Here is a 24195-nt window from a genome sequence, read left to right on the forward strand (position 1 = left end):
GTAGGCTGGTCTGGAAGATTAGATCATATGGGATCCAGAGTGAGCCAGCCAATTGGATACAAAATTGGCTTGGCAGAAGGAGTCGGAGGGTGGTAGCAGAGAATTGTTTCTCAAATTAGAGGCCTGTGACCAGTGGTGTTTCACGGGAATCAGTGCTGGGTTAACTATATCAGCAATTTAGATGATAATGTTGTTAATGTGATTTGTAAGTTTGTGGATGACACCAAAACTCCTGGTGTAATGGACAGTGAAGAAGGTTATCTAAAATTACAACAGGATCTAGATGAACTGGGGAAGTGGGCCGAAGAATGGCAGATGGAATTTTAACCCAGACAAGTGAAAAATGTTTCATTTGGTCAGATAAACCAGAGTAGGACTTACACAGTAAATGGCAGGGCCCTGAAGAGTGTTGTAGAACAGAGAGACCAAGGGTACAGATACATACTTCACTGAAAGTGGAGACATAGGTAGACAGGGTGGTGAAGAAGGTGTTTGGCATGCTTACCTTCAATAGTCAATATATTGAGTATAGGAGATGGGACATCATGACATTAGTAAGGCCACATTTGGAGTACTGCGTACAGTTCTGGTCACCTTATTATAGAAAGGATGTGATTAAGCCAGAGGATGTAAAAATGATTCACGAGGATGTTACTGGGATTGGAGAGCTTGAGTTAATAGGAAAGACTGGATAGGCTGGGATAGTTTTCCCTGGAGCTAAAGAGACTGAAGGGTGACCTTATGGAGGTTTATAAAATTGTGACGGCCATAGATAAGGTCACAGTCTTTTGTCCCAGTGTAGGGGATTCTAAAACTTGAGGACATTGGTTTAAGGTGACTGGGGAAAGATTTAAGGAGAACATGAGGGACACAGATGGTGAAAAACATGATGATGCTGGAGGAACTCAGCAGGCCAGGCAGCATCCGTGGAGAAAAGCAGGGGGTCAATGTTTCAGGTCAGGACCCTTCTTCAGGACTGAAGATAGGAAAAGGGGAAACCCAATATATAGGAGGGAAAAGTGGAGCAGTGATAGGTGGACAAAAGAGGGGAGGCAGGGTGGGGACAGGGAGGTGATAGGTAGATGCAGGTAAGAGATAAATAATAGGCAGGTGTAGGGGACGAGGGAAGAACAGATCCACCGGGGGATGAGTAAAAGGTAAGGAGAGAGAGGAAAGAAAAGGGCTAGGAAAGGGAAGAAGAGAAGAAGCATGGTGGTGGTGGGGGGGGTAGTTTGTGGGGAAGGGGGGTGGGGATTACCTAAAGTGGGCAAATTCAATATTCATGCCGTTAGGCTGCAAGGTTCCAAAATGGAAAATGAGGTGCTGTTCCTCCAGTATGGGCTTGGAATTCTCCTGGCAGTGATGGGTATATGGAATGAGCTCCATCTGGTCTCCCTTCAGCCTCTAAGAAAGAGGTAGAGGTGGGCACAATTACAACATTTAAAGCACACATAAACAGGTACAGTATATGGATAAAAAAGGACTAGAGGAATATAGGCCAAATGCAAGCAAATTGGATTAGCTCAGACAGACATCTTGATCAGCATGGATGAGTTGGACCGAAGGGCCTGTGTGGCTCCATGACTCTATTTCCTTCATTTCCCGTGCCCACTCCCCAGACAGAACAGGGATAGAATTCCCCTAGCGCCCACACCTTTCACCCCAACAGCCCCTGCATCCAACACATTATCCACTACCATTTATGCCAACTCCAACGTGATCCCACCACCACGCACATCTTCCCCTCTCCCACCCCTTTCTGCTTTCCACAGAGATCACTCTCTCTGTGACTCCTTGGTCCACTCATTCCTCCCCATCCGCTCTCCCTGCCCACTGACATTTTCCCCTGCAGCCGTAGATGGTCCAACACTGTTCCTTCACCACCTCCTTCACCACTATCCAGGGACCTAAACAGCCCTTCCAGGTGAGACAGAGGTTCACCTGCACCCCTTCCAACCTGGTCTACTGCATTCCATCCTTGCAATGTGGCCTCTTCTACATTGGTGAAACCAAGCATAACTAGGCGACCATTTTGCAGAATACCTGTATTCTGTCCACAATGGCCATTTTGAGTTTCTGGTTTCACTCTCCTTCTCAGTCCCACACCAACATGTCCTCAGCCTTCTCAATTGCTACAAAGAGGCAAGACGCAAATTGGAAGAACAACATCTCGTATTCCACTTGGGTAACTTACAACCAAATGATATGAACACTGCATTTTCCAATTTCAGGTAACCCACACCCCCAGTGTTCTCACTCATACTCACTCACCTGCCCATCTAGTTTTTTTTTGCTTTTGTTCACTTTTCTTGTCCTCTTCTCCCTCCTGGTTCCTTCTGCCCATCACCCTATCCCTATCTGGTTCCACCTATCACCTATCAGCCTCTGTCCCTAGTACTGCTATACACTGGCAACCATTCCTCTTCCCTCCCAGTCCTGATGCAGGGTCTCAACCAGAACCATCGGCGTACACCCTTTGCCTCCATAGATGCTGCTTGACCCGCTGGGTTCTTCCAGCATTCTGTTTTTTTTGTTCCAGATTCCAGCATCTGCAGTCTTTTTTTTCTTGAGTGGCTTTTTGCTCTGTAGCAGAGGGCACCTGTTTGGTAACCCACAGTTTGCCAGCCTAATATTAATGAGGCAGGAAACTCACACTCACTTCAACCTTATTGTCATGGGTACCAATTGACACGTTCCACTGCAAACAGTAAACATAGCCAGCATGTTACTCAAACCCAAGCTGGGTTTGAGGTGCAGACGGAACTGGTATTAAAATGATTGAATGTAATGTTTCCACCAAAGCACACTTCTTCACTTGATTATCACTGCTGGCAACGTCAGGCCTTGAGGAGATGGACATTTCATTTTCCATATTGTCTCATTGAGAAAACCATCTCACTGTCCCTGCTCCATCTGAGAACTGCCCCTTCCCACAAATCTCACCAATCCCAGCCACAATCACGCCCCACACACACACTCAAACATGCGCACACCTAAACACACACACACACACACACACACACACACACACACACACACACGGATGCACACGCAGATAGAGACACACACACACACAAACACATGCACACATACACACACACAAACACCGCAAAAACACACACACAGACACAAACACACCACACAGACGCACACAAACACACGCATACACAAACACGTACACACACAGACATACACACAGACACAAACACAGACACACAGACAGATGGACACGAACACAGACACACAGACCCATACAAACACACACAGACAGTCAGACACACACACACACGTGCGTACACAGACATACAAACACGCACACACAGACAGACACACACACACACACACACACACACACACACACACACACACACACACACAGCATGACTTCCTCTGTAATATTTCAGGCCATTGTTATTTTTAGCTCAATGCCCACAGTTTCTGCAGTGAGAGGAAATAGCTGAAAGTGAGCAGTGGGAAGCAGGGAGTAAGGCAGCCAAAGGCAGCAGGTTTTTTGCTCACATCTTCATTTTTGCTTTATTCCAGCTTGAATGGTATTTAGTTAAAACCACAGTTGCAACTAAGTCCAGGAAGAGAAGCTGCCAGTTCATTAATTTTGCAATAGTCATCTCTAACAGCTTGCAGCAGTATGCTGACTCACGGGTCCAAATGCAGGAGATTTTCTGTGTCTCTAACCTTGGAGATTACCTTTGGGGAAATGATGTTCCAGAGAAGTGAGACCAGCTTAATGATAAAAATTTTATAACCACACATTTAAAAGTTTAAAATTGAGGGCCTTAGTTTCTGTTCTTTCTTTGCCCCCAAGCATACCCAGCCTCCATCCATACAAACATACATGGATGATAAAATTGGATCTTAGGGGAAAGTACTAAATTGGTGGAGGGAAAATTATGACAGGATAAGACTGGAATGAAGGGACACTGATTAGGTGCCGTTGCTGTCGGACAAGTCCACGTCTGACATGTGGGAGTTGTTTAAAGACCAGCTGATCAGAGTTCAGGATCGGCATGTTCCGGTAAGGAGTAAGGACAAGGGTGGTAAGGTAAGGGAACCTTGGATGACCTGAGAGGTCCTAAACTTAGTCAGGAAGGAAAAGAAAACATATGTAAGGTTTCAGAAGCTAAAATCAGACTGGGCCCTAGTGCAATTTAAAGATAGCAGGAAAGTGCTCAAGCAGGTGATTAGGAAGGCCAAAAGAGGCCACGAAATGTTCCTGGTGAGCAGGGTCAAGGATAATCCCAAGGCAATTTATTCTTATATTAAGGTAAAGAGGATAACTAAGGAGAGGGTAGGTCCACTCAAGGATAAAGGAGGGAATTTGGGCTTGGAGTCAGAGCAAGTCACTGAGGTAGTAAATGAATACTTTGTGTCAGTACTTACCGAGGAGAAGAAATTGGACGATAGTGAAAAAGGACTGGGGCATTTTTAGATGAAGGCAGAGGTAATGTTGGGTCTTCTGAAAAGCATTAAGGTGGATAAGTCCCCAGGGTCTGATGACATATATCCCAGAATATTGAAAGAAGTAAGTGAAGAGATTGCTGAGGCTTTGACAAGGATCTTTGTGTCCTCACTAGCAACAGGTGAGGTCCTGGAGGACTGTAGTGCCTTTGTTTTGCCTTTGTTCGAGAAGGGAAATAGAGATAATCCAGGTAATTATAGGGCAGTGAGCCTTACGTCAGTGGTAGGGAAGCTATTGAAGAGTGACCTGCATGGTCACTGGGAGGGCATGCACACTCCACACAGACAGCACCAGGGGAGAGGATTGAGCCTGCGTCACTGCAGTTTGAGAGAGATGCAGTACCTGATGTCCCTCTGTGCTGAGTGAATGCCCATCTGCGAATACACACACACACACACACACACACACACACACACACACACACACACACTCACTCACACACACACTGATGAAGACAAGTGTGCATGCATAGGCTCACATCTGTACACTAAACATACATGTATAGAGCACCTAGTCCTGTACACAGATAAGATATCTTTATTAATCACATGTACATCAAAACACACAGTGAAATGTATCTTTTTGCATAGAGTGTTCTGGGGGCAGCCCGCAAGTGTTGCCACCCAGGTTGCTGGCGCTGCAATAGCATTACGCTAACCACTACACTACTGTGGCTGCAGACATGGTCACAGATACACGCAAGTGCACAGCCCCTTGACAGAGAAGAGTTAAGAATCTGATGTTTTATGATGCATTACCTTTTCACAGTGGAGCAATTTCAGCCAAAGAACAGTCTGAATTTTATGTATGTTGTTTACTGAGTTGGCTTCTAAAACGAGCATTTTGAGATTTTAAATTCTCCTTCCCACCCCCTAACTCACCCACCATAGGGACAGTGCAGTGAATGTGCTGGCATCTCCTGTGGGCAGCATTGGCACCTTTCCATCATCAGTGCCTTCTGGCCTCAGCTAATTGTTTTCAAAGGCTGTTCCTAATTCTGGAGAGGATGTAAATGGCAGCTGGTTGAGTTCACTCAACCCACTTGATATCTTTTTGCCCCAGAAGCAAGAACATAGAAGGAGCAGGAGTAGCCCTTTGAGCTATTCATCTTGATCACAGCTGATCTTCCACCTCAGAACCATCTTCCTTTACTCTCCCCTCAATTCCCTTGGTATCCAGAAATCTATCGACCTGTGTCTTGAATGAACAGGATACAGGTCCTCCCCAGGTTACAACAGGGTTCCATTCCTGAGAACTCATTGTAACCTGAACAGTTCATAAACTGGAAATGTGGCTGACCAGCAATTTATTTAAATAAGGCCAACTAAGGGCAACGTGTAGATAAACCAGGACGTTTAACTCCACCATTCAGGTATTGCCACAGACTGAGTTCCCATCCAGCAGAAGATGCCTGCAGTCCCACAGCAGCTGGCAAATCCATCCTACCAGTTTCCCAAATGCTCACTCGCATGTACAGGCTGTACATAAGCTGGGCGTTCGTAACTCACTGAGGACCTGTACTGAGTCTCCACAGCCCTCTAGGGTAGAGAACTCCAAAGGTTCACCATCCTCTTAATAAAGGAATTTCTCCTTGCCTCAGTCCTAAGCATCCTAACCTTTACTGTAAAACTCCACTGCTTGACACTCGACTCCTCAGCCAATGGAAGCATCTTCCTGTATCCAGCCATCAAGACGTTTACCAATTTTATGTGTTCTCATTCTTCTAAATTTTAGAAAATACAGGCCCAGTCTACTCAATCTTCCATCCTACAACAAACCAGCCATCCCTGGAACTAATCTAGTACACCTTATCCACATTTCCTTTGTGGCAAGCATATCCTTCCTTGCACTACATTCCAGATGCAGTCTGACCAAGGCAGGATACAATTTCACATAAACTTCCTTAATCCTGCATTCAACCCTTTGGTAACAAAGGCTAACGTACCATTTGCTCTCCCCATTGCTTGCTTCACCTGCCCAGTCTCCCGCCACTTAAAAAACACTCTGTTCAGCAAAGTGGATAACTGCACATTTTTCTGCATAATGTTCCATCTGCCATGTTCCTGCTCTCTCTCACAGCCTGTCAATCTCCCCTTGAAGCCTCTTTACAGTGTTCTCTGTCCACACAATCCCACCTTGTTTAGTGGACTCTGTAAACATGGAATTATGACACTTGTTCTCCACAGTCAAACTGTTTTTATAGATTGTGAGTGGCTGGTGCCCAAACACCGATCCATGTGGTACTTCACTGCTTGCAGCCCACCAACCTGAGAATGATCTGCATATTCCTGCAGTTTGCCTTCTATCCAATAACCGATCTCTATCAGCATATTATTCCCAGTTCCACATGCTGTAACCATGCTGATCAACCTCTTGTATGGGACCCTATTGATTGCATGCTGAAAATCCAAATACACCACATCTACTGGTATCCCTCTATTCTAATGGTCACATTATCAAAGATCTCCAGCAAATTAGTCAAACATGATTTTCCTTTGATAATTCCATGTTGGCTATTATCAATCCTATTACTCTTGTTAAGGTGTTCAGTTATCACATCATTCATTGTAGATTCCAGCATTTCCCTTGCCACTCATGTTAATCTAACAGGTCACTAGTTTTCTATTTCTTCTCTTTCTTAACTAGTAGGATCACACTTGCTACCCTCCTAACCATAGGAACAATTCCAGAATCTATGGAACTTTGGTAAATAATAATCAGAGGATCCACCATCTCTAAAACCACCTCCTTCAACAATATGGGATGTAAAGCATCAGGTCCTTGGAATTTATATATTTTCACCAACTTCTCCAGTACTAATTTCTGACAAATACTTGGTTCCTTCAGTTTTTCATTCTTACCAAACTCTTCATTCTCTGGTATATCTGGTAAGTTTTGTGTATTTTCTTCCCTCTTCAAGATTGGTCGGGATGAGGTAAAGGGTATCACCCCACAAATCCAGTTGGATTTGTCTGTGATATCAGTATCATTACAGTCTGAATTCCTTCTATCAAGGAAGTGTCTTAATATGTAGGGATCCTCTTGGACTACAGGAAAGTGCAGATACTGGAATCTGGACCAAAAAAAAAACAAACTGCTGGAGGAACTCAGCAGGTCAAACAGCATCTGTAGAGGGAAATGGTCAGCTGATGTTTCAAGTCACAGTCCAAATGAAGTGTCTCGACCCAAAACATTGTCTGTCCATTTCCCTCCAGAGATGATGCCTGATCCACTGAGTTCCTTCAGCACCTTTGTTTTTTATTCTTAATCTACAAAACGGCCATGGTTAATGATTGACAAAATGATTTGTAAACTGTGCTTTCTGCAGTTCTTGGACCATTTGTTGGCAGGAATCGAGGACATCTGTGGACATTGGGGCCAATATTACTGGAAAGACAGGTATAAGATTCTCCAGTCTGTGTGTGTGTGTGTGTGTGTGTGTGTGTGTGTGTGTTTGTGAAGTTTGTCTCTGTGCGTAAGTGTTGGTGAGATATTGAATGCAGTTCCTGTTTCAGTTCAAGGGCAGGCAATGCTTTGAATGCAGATAATAATTTGCAAGTGTGGTATGATAGGAAATAGACTGCACTTAAATATCTCCTTTGTATTCAAAACAAAAGGTATAGGTTGAACTCATAGACCCCAGATATGTTTGCAACTCCAAATGTGTTTTTGTTTAGCCAAAGTATTGGGATTCAGAAACTCAGAGTGACACATTAGAAGCAATTGCAACCATCACACAGATACACAGTTCAGAATACATCCACATTCCTGAGATGCGAAGAATCAACCTCACTGTATGGGATCCAGAAATCACATGGGCCAAACCTGAAGAACACTCATGAACCAGCTGGGTTTTAAAGTCGATCGTAAATTTTGTGATTATCATTGTTGCATGCAGCAATTTGTGCAGGAATGAGGAATTCCACTGCCGGCAACAGGGCTTCAGGAAAGAGCTGGGGTGATTTTGCTCATCCTCCAACTGAAGACTTCAATAGTTTACAATAAGACTGGTTTATTTTCCATTTATGGATTTGATGCCCATACCAGCCCATTAATGTGGCATACCTGTCTTTTTGAGGCAGTTGGTGCAAAATTTGGGTCTTGAATCAAGAGTTTATTTAGGAACCAGACTGCAAATTAACAGATTTATTACTTCCAGTTTCACAGTTTACCATGCCAGGATTAGAGTTCATGGTCTGTGGGTTAATAATTAAATACCACAGCCTTTGCAGTGTTATCACTGCTCAAGCTAATGCAACTCTGAACAGTTAATACAGCCTTACTCCATCGATGCTGCCTGACCCACTGAGTTCCCCCAGCACCTTTGTGTGTTGCTTCAGCTTTGAACTCCACTGGTTCACTTCAGAATCTTTTGTAATTTAAGTAACTGGAGCCTCAGTGACTTGAGAATGACCAACAGGTCACTGCTATTGAAAGGAATCATCCACCCTCATGGTCACCACTCACTGTTCCTATCCAGTGACTCTCCCAGCCAGACAGTCAGCCTCACCATTATCCTGAAGCACCAGCTCATCCCAATTCCTCTACCATGGCAACTGATCCTGAAATGTCTGAAGAGCCAGAATCACCGAAGATATGAAGCCTAATGTGACAGCAATGCATCAAGGGCGAAGAAGAGTATGTTCTCAAGAATAAAATGTGCAGGCGACAGTATGTATCACAGTTTCATTGAACACTCATAAATACCTGCTAATATTATGAACATCTGATCCAAAACCTAGTATACATTTCTTGATATTTACAACTCTACACTGCATCTTATTATTGATGGAAAGTAGAAGCTACCTATTTATCTGACAAATTTATCTGTCAAAGCAACCTATAAAGCTTCTTCACCAGCGTAAGCTCAAGGAACAACACCTCGCTCAGCATGTTGCAAATAGAAATGATTTCAATGGATTCAGACAACCAGATTTTGTGTTAGAACTGACAAGTTCTGATGTAATAGTCATAGAGTCATTGAGCCATACAGCACAGAAACAGACCCTTCAGTCCAGCTGGTCCATGCCTACCAAGATTCCCATCTAAGTTACTCCCATTTGTTTGCATTTGGCCCATATCCCTCTAAACCCCTCCTATTCATTGACTTATCCAAATGTCTTTTAAGTATTACTATTGTACCTGCCTCAACAACTTCTTCTAGCAGCTCATTCCATATACACACCACCCTCTACGTGAAGAAGTTGCAACAAACAATCTGTTGGAGGAACTCAGCAGTTAGAGCAGGATCTGTGGGGGGAGAGGAATTGTCGATGTTTCAGGTATAAACCCTGCATCAGGTCTGATGTAAGGTGGTCCAAAGGTAACATTAACATGAACTCAGTTTTTTCTCCCTCCACAGATCTGCTGAGCATTTCCAGAATTCTCTTGCATTTCAGGTTTCCAGCCTCTGCTACATTCTGCACCTCACAGTTCCAGCATTGCTTTCCCCTCATTCATATCCCTCTATTTACACCGCTAGTCTGGACAGGTCAGCTGTAATTAATAAGCCTTCACCACCCTCTCTGAGACAGCACCAAATGCATTTGTGTAACCCGGACACCCTTTTTTTCTCCATCCTATCACTGATGTTTCCTTTGCTCTCTCCACTCTCCTTTTCTTTGCAACTTTAAATAAACTTGTTTCCCCCCTATTCCAGTTATCAATCTAGAACATTAACCCTTGCTTTGTTGGGTATCTCCAGCATTTTCTGTTTTTACTTCAGGTGTCCAGCATCTGCAGTTTTGTTTTGCTTCCAAGTAATACTTTATGATGCAATATCTTTTGACACAATTGACTTAACCAAATTGCCCCTTGAATAAAAGAACCAGGTCCTGCGTTATTTGGTGATTTCTCTTAATGTTATTTGTCAGACTTTGCCATCATAGTTACTTACATAACCTATCAATTTACCTCAGGTCTTTCATTATCAATTATGTACTTTGAGATGCTTCTGAGATACGATAAGGGTAAAATAACTGCAAGGATTCTACTCTTTTATATTAGTAGTGAAACACACTAGAAAACACTGAACTCAGGGGAAGACAAAGCCACTGACAGATTCAATGTGACAGCCAATGCTAAGGCAGAGGATGGGCACCCCAGCTGATTAACATTTACACAGCAACCAACCAATCCATCCAAGCAAATGCAGATTTGCTGTTGGCTTGGTGGTGGAGATGCAAGCAGGGGACATCACCCGGACTGAGCATGCTGTACTAGCCAGATGGACTGCTGACTCATCTGGTGATCAACTTAAAGCAGATCCAAAGAAATCGCAGGTTAGCCTGTTCCACCTACACCTGTGGTACAAATGAAAAGCTAAACAGCATGCCTCCTCCGACTCACTGTGCAAACCCTAATTATCCCAGAGGGACCCTGGACTTTAAGACAACAGCCACCTTGAGAAGATGCAAAGTAAAGTCTGTGCCCAAAACAAGATTATTGGGAAGCTTGCACACACAGAATAGAGGTTGTACCCATCCGCGATGGGAAGCTCCGCCCTGCCCTGTGTAACTCCACAGCAGAATGTCCTGCCTAGTGTGGGCACTCTGGACCCATTCCAACAAAACCCACCCATCGCTGTCGGATCGTCACTGGCTGCCTTGTGCCAACACACATCAACAACTTGTGTGTTCTCCGCTAGATACTTGGAGAGCTCTGAACACCCAGGGAGAAAGGAAACGGCAGACTGGGTCACACCAAGAGCTTCCTCATGACAACACAGGTATCCAGTGCTGCTGCTGCAGCTGGCCACCATCACTTGTGATAGGTGCCACTAGCACACATTGACACTCAGGTAAGTGTAGGATTTAAGGTGACGAAGAGCTTCCTGCAAGGGCAGAGGAGAAGTGGCAATCCAGAAGATCTTGAGCTACCTCTGTACTCAAGTCAAGAGCTGACATGATAAAACAAGACTACACTACAACACCTGAGACCAACGATTATGGTCAGCAACAGACTAGGCTGAGAGTTGAGACAGGCATAGTTTGGAATCTTGGTGACACCAACTTGTGGACTTTGCATTGTGCCCATCAGTGACTTTGGTGGATGGACACAAGAAGTGCAGAAAATATCTTTATCATAAGTTACAACAATTCATTATATGAGTTTGGTGGATTTATAGTGGGATGAAATGGCCATTCAGATGAGGAAAAGAACATTGAGTATAAGCTATCCATGATGAAAGGGTCATCTTATTTTGTGGGCTGACAAATCCTGATGAAGTTTGCGTGCCTTTTGATGCCTATACTGAGTGTAGCACTGAAGAGTTGTCCCACACAGATCAAACACTAATCTCATCAGCAGAGCAAACAGAAAGTAAAGCTACAGAATGGAAATATATACTCACAAGACATTAAAATAAATATTCTAAGCTTTTGGAAGCGGATTATCTTTGATTCATTGGATAGAGTTCTAACTATACAATAAGAAATCTTGCTGCAAAAATAAAATTGTACAGCTACAGAGGCATGCAATTATATGACACCAACAGTGGTGTCAGGTACTCCTGCAAACACAGATACCCTCCCAGATCTAACTGCTCTCCTAGAAAGCATGAATAAGCAGACACACAATCAAATCAGCAACTGTTGGAAATACTCAACAGATCAGGCAGCATCAGTTGAGAGGGAAAAGCAGAGTTAACATTTCAAGTTGATCAACTTTTATCAGAAAATCTCCAATGAAAGATCATTGACCTGACAAGTTAACTCTTTTTCTTTCTCCATAGATGCTGCCTGACTTGCTGAGTACTTCTAGCATTGACTGTTTCCATTTCAGACTTCCAACACCTGCAGTTTTTTGAGACACAGACCAAAAAACATAGGTGGCTGAATTTTCTACCTGTTCCTGATCAGGGAAGCCAAAACCTATTTATAGTTGCTCTATTCTTCCACAGGTTAAATCAATGATGAGGCATCAGCTCTGAGATGAGATTTCTAGACCCATTAATAAGTAAGCCATTGGAAGGGCTTGAAAAATTTAACATTTTAGGCCAGCAATAACTTTCAATTTATTGTATGAACATATCACACACTCATATTGAACCCTTTTACCTGCTTTATTAACAGATCTATTAGTCAATTAAAATAATGAAGAAAGAAGCTGTTATATGAGAGTGTGAAATGTTCACCCATAACAAATTCTACCATGAGAATGTAGAACATCGAGTACAGCACAGGAACAGGCCCTTCGACCCACTATATTGTGCCAAACTATTGGTATTGGTATTGGTATTGGTATTGGTTTATTATTGTCACTTGTACCGAGGTACAGTGAAAAGCTTGTCTTACAAACCGATCGTACAGGTCAAACTAATTAAGCTAATGACGCCTAATCCCTTCTGTTTACACATGGCCCATATGCCTCCATTCTCTGAATAATTCATGTGCCTATTTAGGAGCCTCTTAAACACTGTTATTGTATCTGCCTCCACCACAACCCCTGGCAGCGCATTCCAGGCACCCACCAGTCTCCATGTAAAAAAAACCTGTCCCACACATCTCCTTTGAACTTGCCCCCTCTCACCTTAAATGCATGCCCTCTAGTATTAGACATTTCAACCCTGGGAAAAAGATACCAGCTATTTACTCTACCTCTGCCTCTCATAATCTTATAAACTTCTATCAGGTCTCTCCTCAGCCTCTGCCACTCCAGAGGATTTTTTAAACATATTTAATATGTTTTAATATGTTTATTAATATGTTATTTAATATATATTTTGGTTAATATTATATAATTGGACTGAGGTACTGGAAAGCACCCATTGCTGTTAAAAAGAAACATACTGATGCCATCTCCCTGGCTGTGCTTAAGGATCCAGTGTAAATCGTGACAGAAGAATAAAAAGGAGTAAAAATAAGAACTAATTATAGATCGTAGGAAACATTCCCCTTCATTATGCCTGATGCACACTCATGTTGGTGTGGTAATGACTACTTTAACTTCCGACTCTGTGAAGCTTTGCTCTGCAAACAACACTTAAGGCAACACTGCAGTGAAGTGGGTGTTCTGATAGCTCATTAGAAACCTAGAAGTGAGTTTAGTGCATTTGTCAGGGACATTTTTGTAGAGCCATACCATTTGTACTTCACTTTGGATTTGGCATAACTGCATGGTGTGAAGGTGAGAATCCTTGGTATGAGCTCCACTCTGACGCTGAGAGAATAGCTCATTGATGCAACTCAGGGGAGGTTGCAAGTTGGAAACAGGAGAAGAGGAACCTGGACAATGTATTTTGGAGGGTCAAAGGCTGTGACCCGCTTTAATCAAGCGTTCCATGTCTTTGAGGAGCAGCAGAGAGGTGCATGAGAAGAAGAAGTCTGGTGTTGCCACAAAGTGGAAGGAGTGCTGGAGGAACGACAGGGGGAACATGGCACTAGCCTCCTGGATTCAGTGGAGCAAGCGTGTTAAATGCTTAAGTAGGTCAGGAAAAGTGAGTTGCCCATATTTCCTTCTGTTTGCGTCATCTATCCCTGCACTCTGTTATTTCGTCATCATGTGCACATACCTGACAAGTACAATAATCATTTTAGCATCCCGTTTATCCACCACCAACACTGTCTCTGATCCTGACACAATTTCATGCTTCCCTCTGATAGTTACCATATTAAGTGCACTCAATCCACTGTGTGAACAATGTACTCACTCATAAAGCTGCACTCTCTCCTACTTCAGGAGATGGAAGAAAAGGGCAGAAAGACAGAAAATTGGAGGGGGCCCTCCGCAGGTTTCCCAGCTCACCACGCAGAGGACAGAGCTTGAGAATCAGTGGCATCTCAATAGCATTAGCTGAGTAAGGTGACACAGTGGCACAGCTGGTAGAGCCGCTGCCTCAAAGTGCCAGAGAGCCAGGTTCAATCCCGACTCCAGGTGCTCTCCGTGTGGAGTTTGCATGTTCTAGGTGTTTCCTCTATAGATGCTCTGGTTTGCTCCTGCATCCCAAAGATGTGTGATTTGGTAGTTTAATTGGCTGTTGTAAATTGTCCCCAGTGCATTGGTGAATGATAGAATCTGGGGGCAGTTGATGGGAATATGGGAAGAATAAAAAATGAGATTTATGTAAATTGGTAGCTGATGACCAGCATAGACTCAGTGGGCCAAAGTGCCTGTTTCTATGCTGCATCAGTATGTGCTAATGATCACTGGAGGTTTGTCACTAGCATTAAGTATAGGTGGCTACTTAGATACAGAACTGATGGGCATGGATCTGTCACTAAATAACACTAGGGTACAGCACCAGTGGCTACAGGCCTGTTGGTAAGAACATAAGAAATCGGAGCGGGATTAGGCCCTTTGAACTTGCTCTGGCGTTCACCAAGATCATGGCTGATCTTCTACCTCAAGTGCCATTTTTTGGCAATATTCCCATATCCCTGGATCCCCTTAATGTCGAGAAGTCTATCGATCCCTCTGTTAAATCACTCAGTGACAGGATCTCCACAGCCCTCCAATGATTCCCAACCCTCTGCATGAAGAAATATTTCCTCAGCTCAGCCCTAAATAGTTTACCCATTGTTCGGAGACTGTGACTCCTGGTTCTACACTCCTCGACCAGGGTAAGGATTGAAAGGGACAGACCCATCACTGTTTAACACTGTGATACAGCACTGGTAGGTACAGGCCTGTTATTGTGTAGCAATGGGGCTCAATACTGGTGTATCCACATCTGTGACTCCATGACACAAAAGAGCACAGGCCTGTCACTGCATAGTACTGAGCCACAATGTGGGAGGAAACACATCAGTCACTATAACGATGAGGTACAGTGTTGGTGGGCGCAGCTCTTTCATTGTAGAACTGTGGGGGAAAGCATTGGCAAGTACTCTATGAATAATAGTCTTAATCTACACAGATCTGTCACTTTATAACATTGGGATACATGGCAGGTTAATACTGGTCTGTCATTGTATAACAATGGGTGGAGTAATGGTGGGGGTGGGTCTGCCTGTATATAACACTGTCGTACAGTAGTGGTGAGTTTACATCTGCCTTTATGTAACATTAGGGTGAAGCAGCAGTAGTTCAATTTGTTGACTCCAACTATAATCTGAAAGAGCTCCTCTAACCAGGTTCAATGGTTGTTGGTTTCTTTAAATTACTCTTCCTTGACATCCTCCCTCCTAGACTTCAGTTTTGTTGAAGTAAAAGTACGGGCCTGAGATAAAGCTGTAAAGTGATTATTACAGGTGGGCAGGGAGGAAATCTGGCCAGCCTCCTGATTTAGGAGAGTGGGAAATGCTTGCTCTCTGAAAAGGTGGAACATTCTTAGCTTTTACATTATTTTCTGCATGACCTGTTGCATTACCTTTTGGGTTTATTTCTGAACATAAAAAGATAAGCTGGGAAGACAGAACTGCTTTCAGAAAAGGGCAAAATTTGAATTATTCATTCAACTATTTGAGGTCACTTCATGTAAACTCCAAACATGTAGGAGATGGTTTAGCTGAGTGAAGCTGTGTTGCTGGAATCTTCGCTCATACTTGGGATTGCGGCCATGCCCACTCTCCGTTCCTTATCATCAGCATACAGTGTATGACCTGAAGACTCCTGCTGGGAGCTGTGCCCTGCTGAGGGTGGATCGCCAATAGGCACAGGCAGATCATGCAGTAGCTGAGAAACTAGCCTCTCAGTGCATCAATTTTGACAGACGGTTGAGTTTTTATTGCCTTGTGACTCACCCTTCACCACTGAGCAAGAGCAGATGGTGGATGCAGGGGACAGCTCTGTAGGGTCCGTGTTGAAGAGTACAGCTCAACTGGACGTAGATGCTGCTCCACAGGAGGCACTGATAAAGTGGAGAACCATGGTGCAGCAGCAAGTAACGTGTACCGACATACTCTGCAAGGATGCTGGCTGCAATTGTGGTGAGAATGAAGGAGAATGCCTCAAACAGGAGTTGATTTGGCAGGACACTGCATTGATATTTTTGTGCATCATAAGGTGGTCAGCCCTAAGGAACATCAACAACAGCTATCAGCTAGACGTGTCCATATCTTGACTGTTGACTTCATGTCTGCTACAGCATTAAGTCTGAAGCACAATTAGCCCATGAGAAGGATAACGGTGAAAGGGCACATGAAAGCTGTATCCACTTCTCACCCATTGCTCCCCTCTCCATCACTACTCGACACACTGCTTGGGGTCCCAAAGAGTGTGTCTGCCATGCTCGTGTACAGAATGAACCTGTCTTTGGCCAGGTCTTGAAAGTCATCCTCTTGAAAATGTTGACACAAGAGACTGCAGATGCTGAGATCTGGAGCAAAGACAAGCCTCCAGCTGATCCAAAATGTTGACTGTCCCTTTGCCTCCACAGATGCTGCCTGACGCACTGGGTTCCTCCAGCAGCTTACTTACTGATCTTGAAAGTGTTCTTTGGCTGTTGACTGTTCTGGCCAGTGAAAGCAGACTTTACTCATTTACCTTTCATGATTTAAAATCTCATCCTAACCTTTGCTCCAACTAGATGTCTGGTATTCCTGATAATTGGTTTACAAGCTCAGTAATGTCACTCACTGGAGCAGTCTGAGAGGTCTGGGGAAATTGTGGAGATTATGGGTATTTGTCCAAACTCAAGTATAATGGAATTTCTTCCAGTCCCACCATTAAACTCTGTTTCCAATGTCTTACAGATTTGAAAATTTCAACAACAAATATCTGAACAAGATCTTTATCAGAGAGGAACACCTTTCCAAATCCAGCATTGTTGTTTTATACCAGAAGCTGGAGAAGAAACACGCCATTGAGCTGGCTGAGGCAGGTCAGCTGGCAGGTGCACCATCCCTGGCCTCTCTCCAGTGAGTACCTGTTGTAGGCTGTGCATTGTTTGATGTTTCGAGTTCCAGATTTATTGTCATGGGCATACATGCCCAGGGTATAAATGCAATGAAAATTAGCTTTTTGCAGCGGCAGCACAGTATGTTACAAATATGACAAATATAAGTTACATGAACTTAAATTGACATAAATTATACATAATTTACATGACAAAATAAACTGAAATAAACATAACACCATTAATCTAAGTTTGGGAAATAGACTCCAAGAGGTAGAATTAGCGTTTTTCAGGTCAGTTCAAGAACCTGATGGCAGTGGGGAAGAAGCTGTCGTTGAACTCTGAGGTGTGGGTCTTCAGGCTCCCGTACCTCCTGCCTGATGATAGCAATGAGAAGAGGGCATGGCCCAGATAGTGGAAGTCACCTTCCTGAGAAATCACCTCCTGTAGTTGTCCTCAATGGTGGGGAGAGATGTACCCGTGATGGAACCGGCTGAGTCCACCACTTTCTGTAACGTCTTGCATTCCTGTGCACTGGAGTTCCCATATCAGGCCGTGATACAATCAGTCAGAATGCTTTCCACTGTACATCTGTAGAAGTTGGTCAGAGTTTTCAATGACATGCTGAATCTCCTTAAACTCCTAAGAAAGTACAGACACTGGTAAACCTTCTTCATGGTTGGAGCTATGAGCTGGCCCTAGGATAGATCCTCCAAGATGTTGACACACAGAAACTTGAAGCTGCTCACCTTTCCACCGCAGACCCTTCAATGAGGACTGGTGCGTGTTGGCCTGACTTCCCCTTCCTAAAGTCCACAATCAGTTCCTTGGCTTTGCTGACGTTGAGTGTGAGGCTGTTGTTACAACGCTACTCAGCCAGCTGACCCATCTCACTCCTATACACCTCCTCGTCACCATCCATTATTCCAACAACAGTGGTGTCATCAGTGAATTTGTTGATGCCATTGGAGCTATGCTTAGCCACACAGTTGTTTGTGCTGTAAGTGGTAACACTCTGATTTTCACTCTTTCTGCAGAGCAATTAGCCCTGTTTAACTTCCCATGAGCCACTCCATGCTGCCAGTGTGAACAGAGAATTCTGCAATGCTCTGTATTAATGTGTCAGAGGGACTTTTGCCACTCTGTAGCATGAGTACATAAGAAATAGTAGCAGCACTAAACCTTTGGCCCATCAGTGCTGCTCTGCCATACAAGATGATCCCAGCTGATCTCCTGCCTCAGCACCATTTCCAGCACTGTCATCATGTAGAGTCATACAGCACAGAAACAGGCCCTTCAGCCCAACACTTCCATGTCAACCAAGTTGCCTTACTGATCTAGTCCCCTTTGCCTGTATTTGGCTCGTATCCCTCCAAACCTTTTCCTGTCCACATAATTGTCCAAATGTCTTTTGAATGCAGTAAATTGTAATTGCCTCCACTAGTTCCTCTGGCAGCTCATTCCATACACGGACCACACCCTGTGTGTAAAAGATCTTCCTCGGGTCCCTTTTAAATCTTTCACCTCTCACTTTAAACCTATGTGTCTTCCCTTACCATTAGGAAAAGACTTTGGCTATTCAGCTTATCTATGGCCTTCATGATTTTATAAATCTCTATAAGGTCACCCCTCAGCCTCCTACATTCCAGAGAAAACAGTTCTATCCTACCCAGCCTCTCTTTATAACCCAAGCCCTCCAGTCCCAGTAACATCCTCATAAATCTTTTTTGCTCCCTCTTCAGTTTAATGACATCCTTCCTATAGAAGGGCAACCAGAACTGTTTGCAGTACACCAAATGTAGCCTTACCAATGTCTTGTACAGCTGTAACATGACATCCCAACTCTTATATGTTCTGTCAGATGAAGGCAAGCATGCCAAATGCCTTCTTCACCACCCTGCCTACCTGTGTCACCACTTTCAGGGAACTGTGTACCTGCACTCCTCAGTCTCTCTGTTTCACAACACTGCCCAGAGCTCTACATTTATCCTGTAAGTCCTGCCCCGGTTTGTCTTATCAAAGTGTAACACCTTGCATTTATCTGAATTAAACTTCATCTGCCATTCCTTGGCCCACTAGCCCAGTTGATCAAGATCCCATTGAAACTCTCGGTTCCTTTAATATCCAGAAGTCTGTCAATCTCTCCTTTGAAAACAATCAGTGGTTAAATGTTCAGGGACCTCTGGGGTAGAGAATTCCCAATATTTACCACTTTTTGATTGGAGAAATCTCTCCACATTTTAATTCTGTTGATATGAGGAGAGATTTAGGAGTATAGGGAAATAATGAGGGAGGAAATGGGACTGATGAAATTACTCTCCTAGGAGCTAGCATGGACCCAATGGGCCAAATGCATACCTTCTATGTCATTATAAAAAGATAAAATGCATATGTTAATAGTTTATAAATATATTTGAATGCCAACACTACTAAATCACTAATGGGTTTCATAACTAGCCCCATCAGTCTCCAGCCTTATCTTCTGTCAACGAACATCAGGGTGGTTCTGAAGTGCAACCCCATACTTGACAACCTGAAGCCGAGACCACACACCTGGAGATCAGGGTGCGGAAGGCTATTGAGGTTTGGCCCAGGTAAGTGTGGGCATGGGCAGACTGTGATCGCCAATTGCAGCCCAGCACAGTCCAGCCCATAGCACCTGACCCAGGGAGAACCAGCCTTTTATTATTAGAGAGCACAGGTGGGGCTCCTGAGATGGTCTGTGTGGAGTACTCCACAGTCAAACAGCCTGCTGAAACCCATCACTGTGGTTTCCACATAGACGATGGGAACTCAGGCAGGGAAGCAAAAGGTCCCTTCTCCAAGGAGAACCCATCCATGCCTGATGGTGAAACTAAGAGTACTCTTGGGCATTATCATAAGACAGATAGTAGCCAATTCACTTCAGTGGAGAAGAAAACTGGACAGAGACGATATGGGCTCCATTTTGGCCCAAGATACAGCTGCCAGAACCTTCACCTGCTGGAGGATCTAACATTTCCTTTCAACTTAGCCCTTTGGTTGATATCATAGATCAAGTTTCTGTTGCATCCTCAAAAGTTTTTGAATTCTTTAACCAGTTTCTTCTTGTGATTCCCTATTCCAAATCGCAAGTTAACATGGGGACATAAATCAGGGTTGTTAACTTAACCAAATCAACAGCCCCCACGCCCTTTCCCCTACAACCTACTCCCACCTCCTCCACCCCAGTGTAACTCCATTCTTAACACTGCCATAGCCAGTTCTTGCCTGGTATATTGAACAGTCAAATCTGGGTCTTAATGTTTGCTTTAAGTGTTAGTTTTTGTTTGCTATCGCTATCTAAAATGGGTCTCCTAATTGTGACAATGAATTCCTCCAGCCAAGGCTTCACTAAACTTAACATGCTGAAATTCAGAAAAGTCAGGAATGTCATTATCATGAAAGCATTACTAATAAGCTAACCCTAGTTACTGACTTACTGTGATAGTGAATCATGTTTTTAATCTTCCGAACACAGCGGTGAGAAAACAATGGAAGTATCCAAAAGCCCAGTGCCTCCAGAAGAACTTGATAACATCCAGGAGCTCTTGATAAGAAACCTTTATCGAATTAGGCAAACGGTATGGAAGCTTATTTGTTCTGTGTAGTAATATTTACCTAAAGTGTGCAGGAAGCCAGATCTTTGTGGGACTCCATCTTTCACTAGTTTGGCCGCCAGGTTTTGTATGGTCCAGTGTCAGATGGATTTGTTTGTGCCAACTTTATTACAGGTTCAAAATCTCTCTCAATGCTTTTTTTTTGTTTAATTTCATATTGAATATTCTGGACGTAATCATTTCTGGAGACAAATTTTAATATTGGATATGTTACTTGAATTCAGCGTTTGTTAAGTGGTGCTTGTCTGTAACAAAACAGATTCAGGTAGCTTTTCATCTTGTTCAAGTGGATTGCAGACCTCTTTTTAACAATTTCACTCATCCTTAAAAAAAAATCATTGTCTTGCGGGTTGTCCAAAATATGCTTGACCCCAGATTGTCTGCTGAAGTGGCCTATTGAGTCATTGAGTTCAAGGGCAGTTGGTGACAGGGAGTGGAAACAGTCATTGCCAGTGACACTGATATCCTGTGAGTGAACAAAAAAATCCATGCGCTTTCAAAACAATATTGAATGACAGATTGCTTCAAATATTTCAGCTTCTATCTATATGCTCCAATCTTTGTTTTATGTTACGTATAATCTTTAAAGTTTTGTTAAAAGTTGTGCTTTTTACTTCCTAGCTGTTGTCTGTGAACACTCATGTGATTGGCTGCACAACACACTTGGTGCATCAGTGTTACTGACTGGCAGAGCTGACTCCTGAGAACAACTGATCCCCGGAATGGGAAACTCCGGGCCACAAGGATTGTTAGATTTTTTGAGACTAGTGGCAAACATTGTTGCCTCTGCATAATCCTTCCCATTGCTCCTGCTTTAGATTCATAGGTATATATTTCAATATTATCATTCAACATTTTCTAATGCCTATCATTTTATTGGAGAAAATATTTTCTATTTCAATTTCCTTTCTATTAGGTTGTTCATTGTGGCTCATACAAGTGGTGAAGTGAGCCAAATGAATAATGGTTGTGTGGAACCTCACTGATGCTATGATCTATTGATTCCATTTGAACAGATGCAGTCCTACAGCAGACACACCTTGCCCCAAGGGAAAAACTCAAACCAGGCGAAAGAGATTTTTCTGCGCCGTCAAGAGAGTTTACTGAAAGATGATGTTATTCTAAATCCTGTAAAGGTACACTGAATTAATCAATCAGGTCGATACTGGCAGACATTTTTTTTAATGGGTGTAATTGTGTTTTCTTTCATACTATATTTTCTAATTGAAATAATGCAGAAATATTACTTCACACATTGATGTACAGAAACCTAGACATACAGCATTTATTTAGAGCACAAGGGAGATTATTTCTTCCACTGTGCCTCTGCTGACTTGGTCTCCATAACTCTGCAGTGAAAAATATTGGATTCTTTTGAACTACCCTGTTTGCCATTTTAGTGACAGCACTACTGGACACAAATGCTTCCATTAAAGCAACCAACAATGATATGATCCCAAACATTTGTTTACAGTCTCACCCATTTAATGCCTGTTCATTTCCAATGATTTTAATCCATTTAATCTCCTTTTAAGATAGAAATTTACCACATTCAGCTTATTGAAAAACACGATGATGCTGGAGGAACTCAGCAGGCCAGGCAGCATCCATGGAGAAAAGCAGGCAGTCAAGGTTTCGGGTCAGGACCCTTATTCAGGACTGAAGATAGGAAAAGGGGAAGCCCAATATATAGGAGGGAAAAGCAGAGCAGTATTGTTCGGCTTCAGCTTATTGTATTCGTGCCCAGCAAAAAAGAGCCTATTTCCCTTTTCCCAACTCTTGGCCTATAACCACATAGGTTATAGCTCTTTCTAGGGGTCATCAGGTACTTGTTAAAAGCATTGGAGGTTTCTACCTTTGAGTTCCAGTCCTCCTTCAGCCTTTGGGTGAAAAGATTTCTTGAACTCCCCTGTAATCTTTCAACCATCTGACGTAAATCCATTCCCATAATTTTTGACCTCTCCAATAAGAAAAATTGGAACCCCTGTTTAACCAGACAAGGTCGCATAATTTTATATGCTTCAACGAAATCTATCCTTCTTTCTTTCCAAAGAAGAAACCCTAGCCTGAACAATGATGATATATGAAGTGTTGCTTTTAGGCGACTGCACATTGGCATGGTTACACCCGCATATGAATCTGCCTGCTGTGATTTTCTTTTCCTTATTAAGATTAGAAGAGAGGTTACCCAGTGTACATGAGCAATGTTTTCTCCCTACCAGGGGCTATCCGGAAGCCAAAACTTCCCATTTATTTTCTAAATAGCTGCCTGAACGTATTTGTCAGTCAGTCAATGAGTCATAATGGGCTGGATTATGTTTGATCTCATCCTTCATTGTGTTTGCCTCTCACGTTATTCCCACAGCCATACTTACCTTTAGTGGCTCTGGGGGTGAAACCCCCTCCAGACCGTGTTGCTGTGGCTACCTACAAAGTGGAGAGGTCCATGAGCAGCAACAAGGGCTCAGGTTGTGGATCCTGAGGCTCTGTCCCCTGAACTCCCCTGATTACCTTCTGAGCTTGCTCTTGGCCATTGAAATGCTGAAAAAGATTTAAATAATTAAAATAATATTTTTTCAAATACATTTACATATAAACTCATGTGATACAAATTAATTAAGACCATTAAGTTTAATTAAGAGAAAAAGAAGACACTTACCTCCACATCAACTATGCTCAGTAAATGAATCCAAGCAACCCATGCCAAGCCAGCCATACCTGGCCTAACACAAGGACACTGGATGTCCTTTGCATCTAGCCACTCAGTTCGCTACAGCCATGTCCCACTCCTGGTCCCAGGACTGAGTCCAGTAGCAGAGCAGGAATTTGGAATGGTCAGCATCTATCTCCCGGCTGATCTCTGCAAGGGTCAGAGAAGCTGACCTGTGAAGACTATTTTGATGATGAACCCTCAGTGAAAGGTAAGATCATTTTGGAGCATTGTGTGCAAGTATTGCTGCTGATGGGGGAAGTTTAATTTGAAGTTAATTGCTTCCCAGTAGCACCAGTAGTAATCTGCCTTGCAGGCTACCTCTGGTTCAGTAAAGAACAACAAATAACAATATTGGATGAACGTCTTCGAAAGGGTTAATCAGCTGTTCCCATAAGCCAATGCTAATGACCACATGGTTGCCTGGCACACTGATTCTCTGGAATAGCTATACAATGAAGCTGCTTAACTGCTTCAGGTAAATGAGACGTAGCGCAACAAACTATGTGCTGGCGGAACTCAGTGGGTTGAGCAGCATCAGATTGGGGAAAGGAATTGTTGACATATCAGGTCGGAACCCTGCATCAGGAATGCA

At 43.3% G+C, this 24195-nt stretch overlaps 1 protein-coding gene across 3 annotated transcripts in view; it reads left to right on the forward strand.

Annotated features, from left to right (window-relative positions):
- The window catches only part of LOC127573954 (sodium/hydrogen exchanger 2-like), a 128263-nt gene that overhangs the window by 86895 nt on the left and 17173 nt on the right, over positions 1 to 24195 (forward strand). For all 3 annotated transcript variants that reach the window (XM_052022577.1, XM_052022578.1, XM_052022579.1), the window contains exons 7-10: positions 7806 to 7876; positions 17110 to 17274; positions 20752 to 20854; positions 21907 to 22026. In XM_052022577.1, the coding sequence (XP_051878537.1) occupies positions 7806 to 7876; positions 17110 to 17274; positions 20752 to 20854; positions 21907 to 22026 (459 nt within the window). The remainder of the gene's footprint in view (positions 1 to 7805; positions 7877 to 17109; positions 17275 to 20751; positions 20855 to 21906; positions 22027 to 24195) is intronic.

This window comes from Pristis pectinata, chromosome 8, assembly GCF_009764475.1.
Source record: "Pristis pectinata isolate sPriPec2 chromosome 8, sPriPec2.1.pri, whole genome shotgun sequence".
NCBI classification, from domain to species: Eukaryota; Metazoa; Chordata; class Chondrichthyes; order Rhinopristiformes; family Pristidae; genus Pristis; species Pristis pectinata.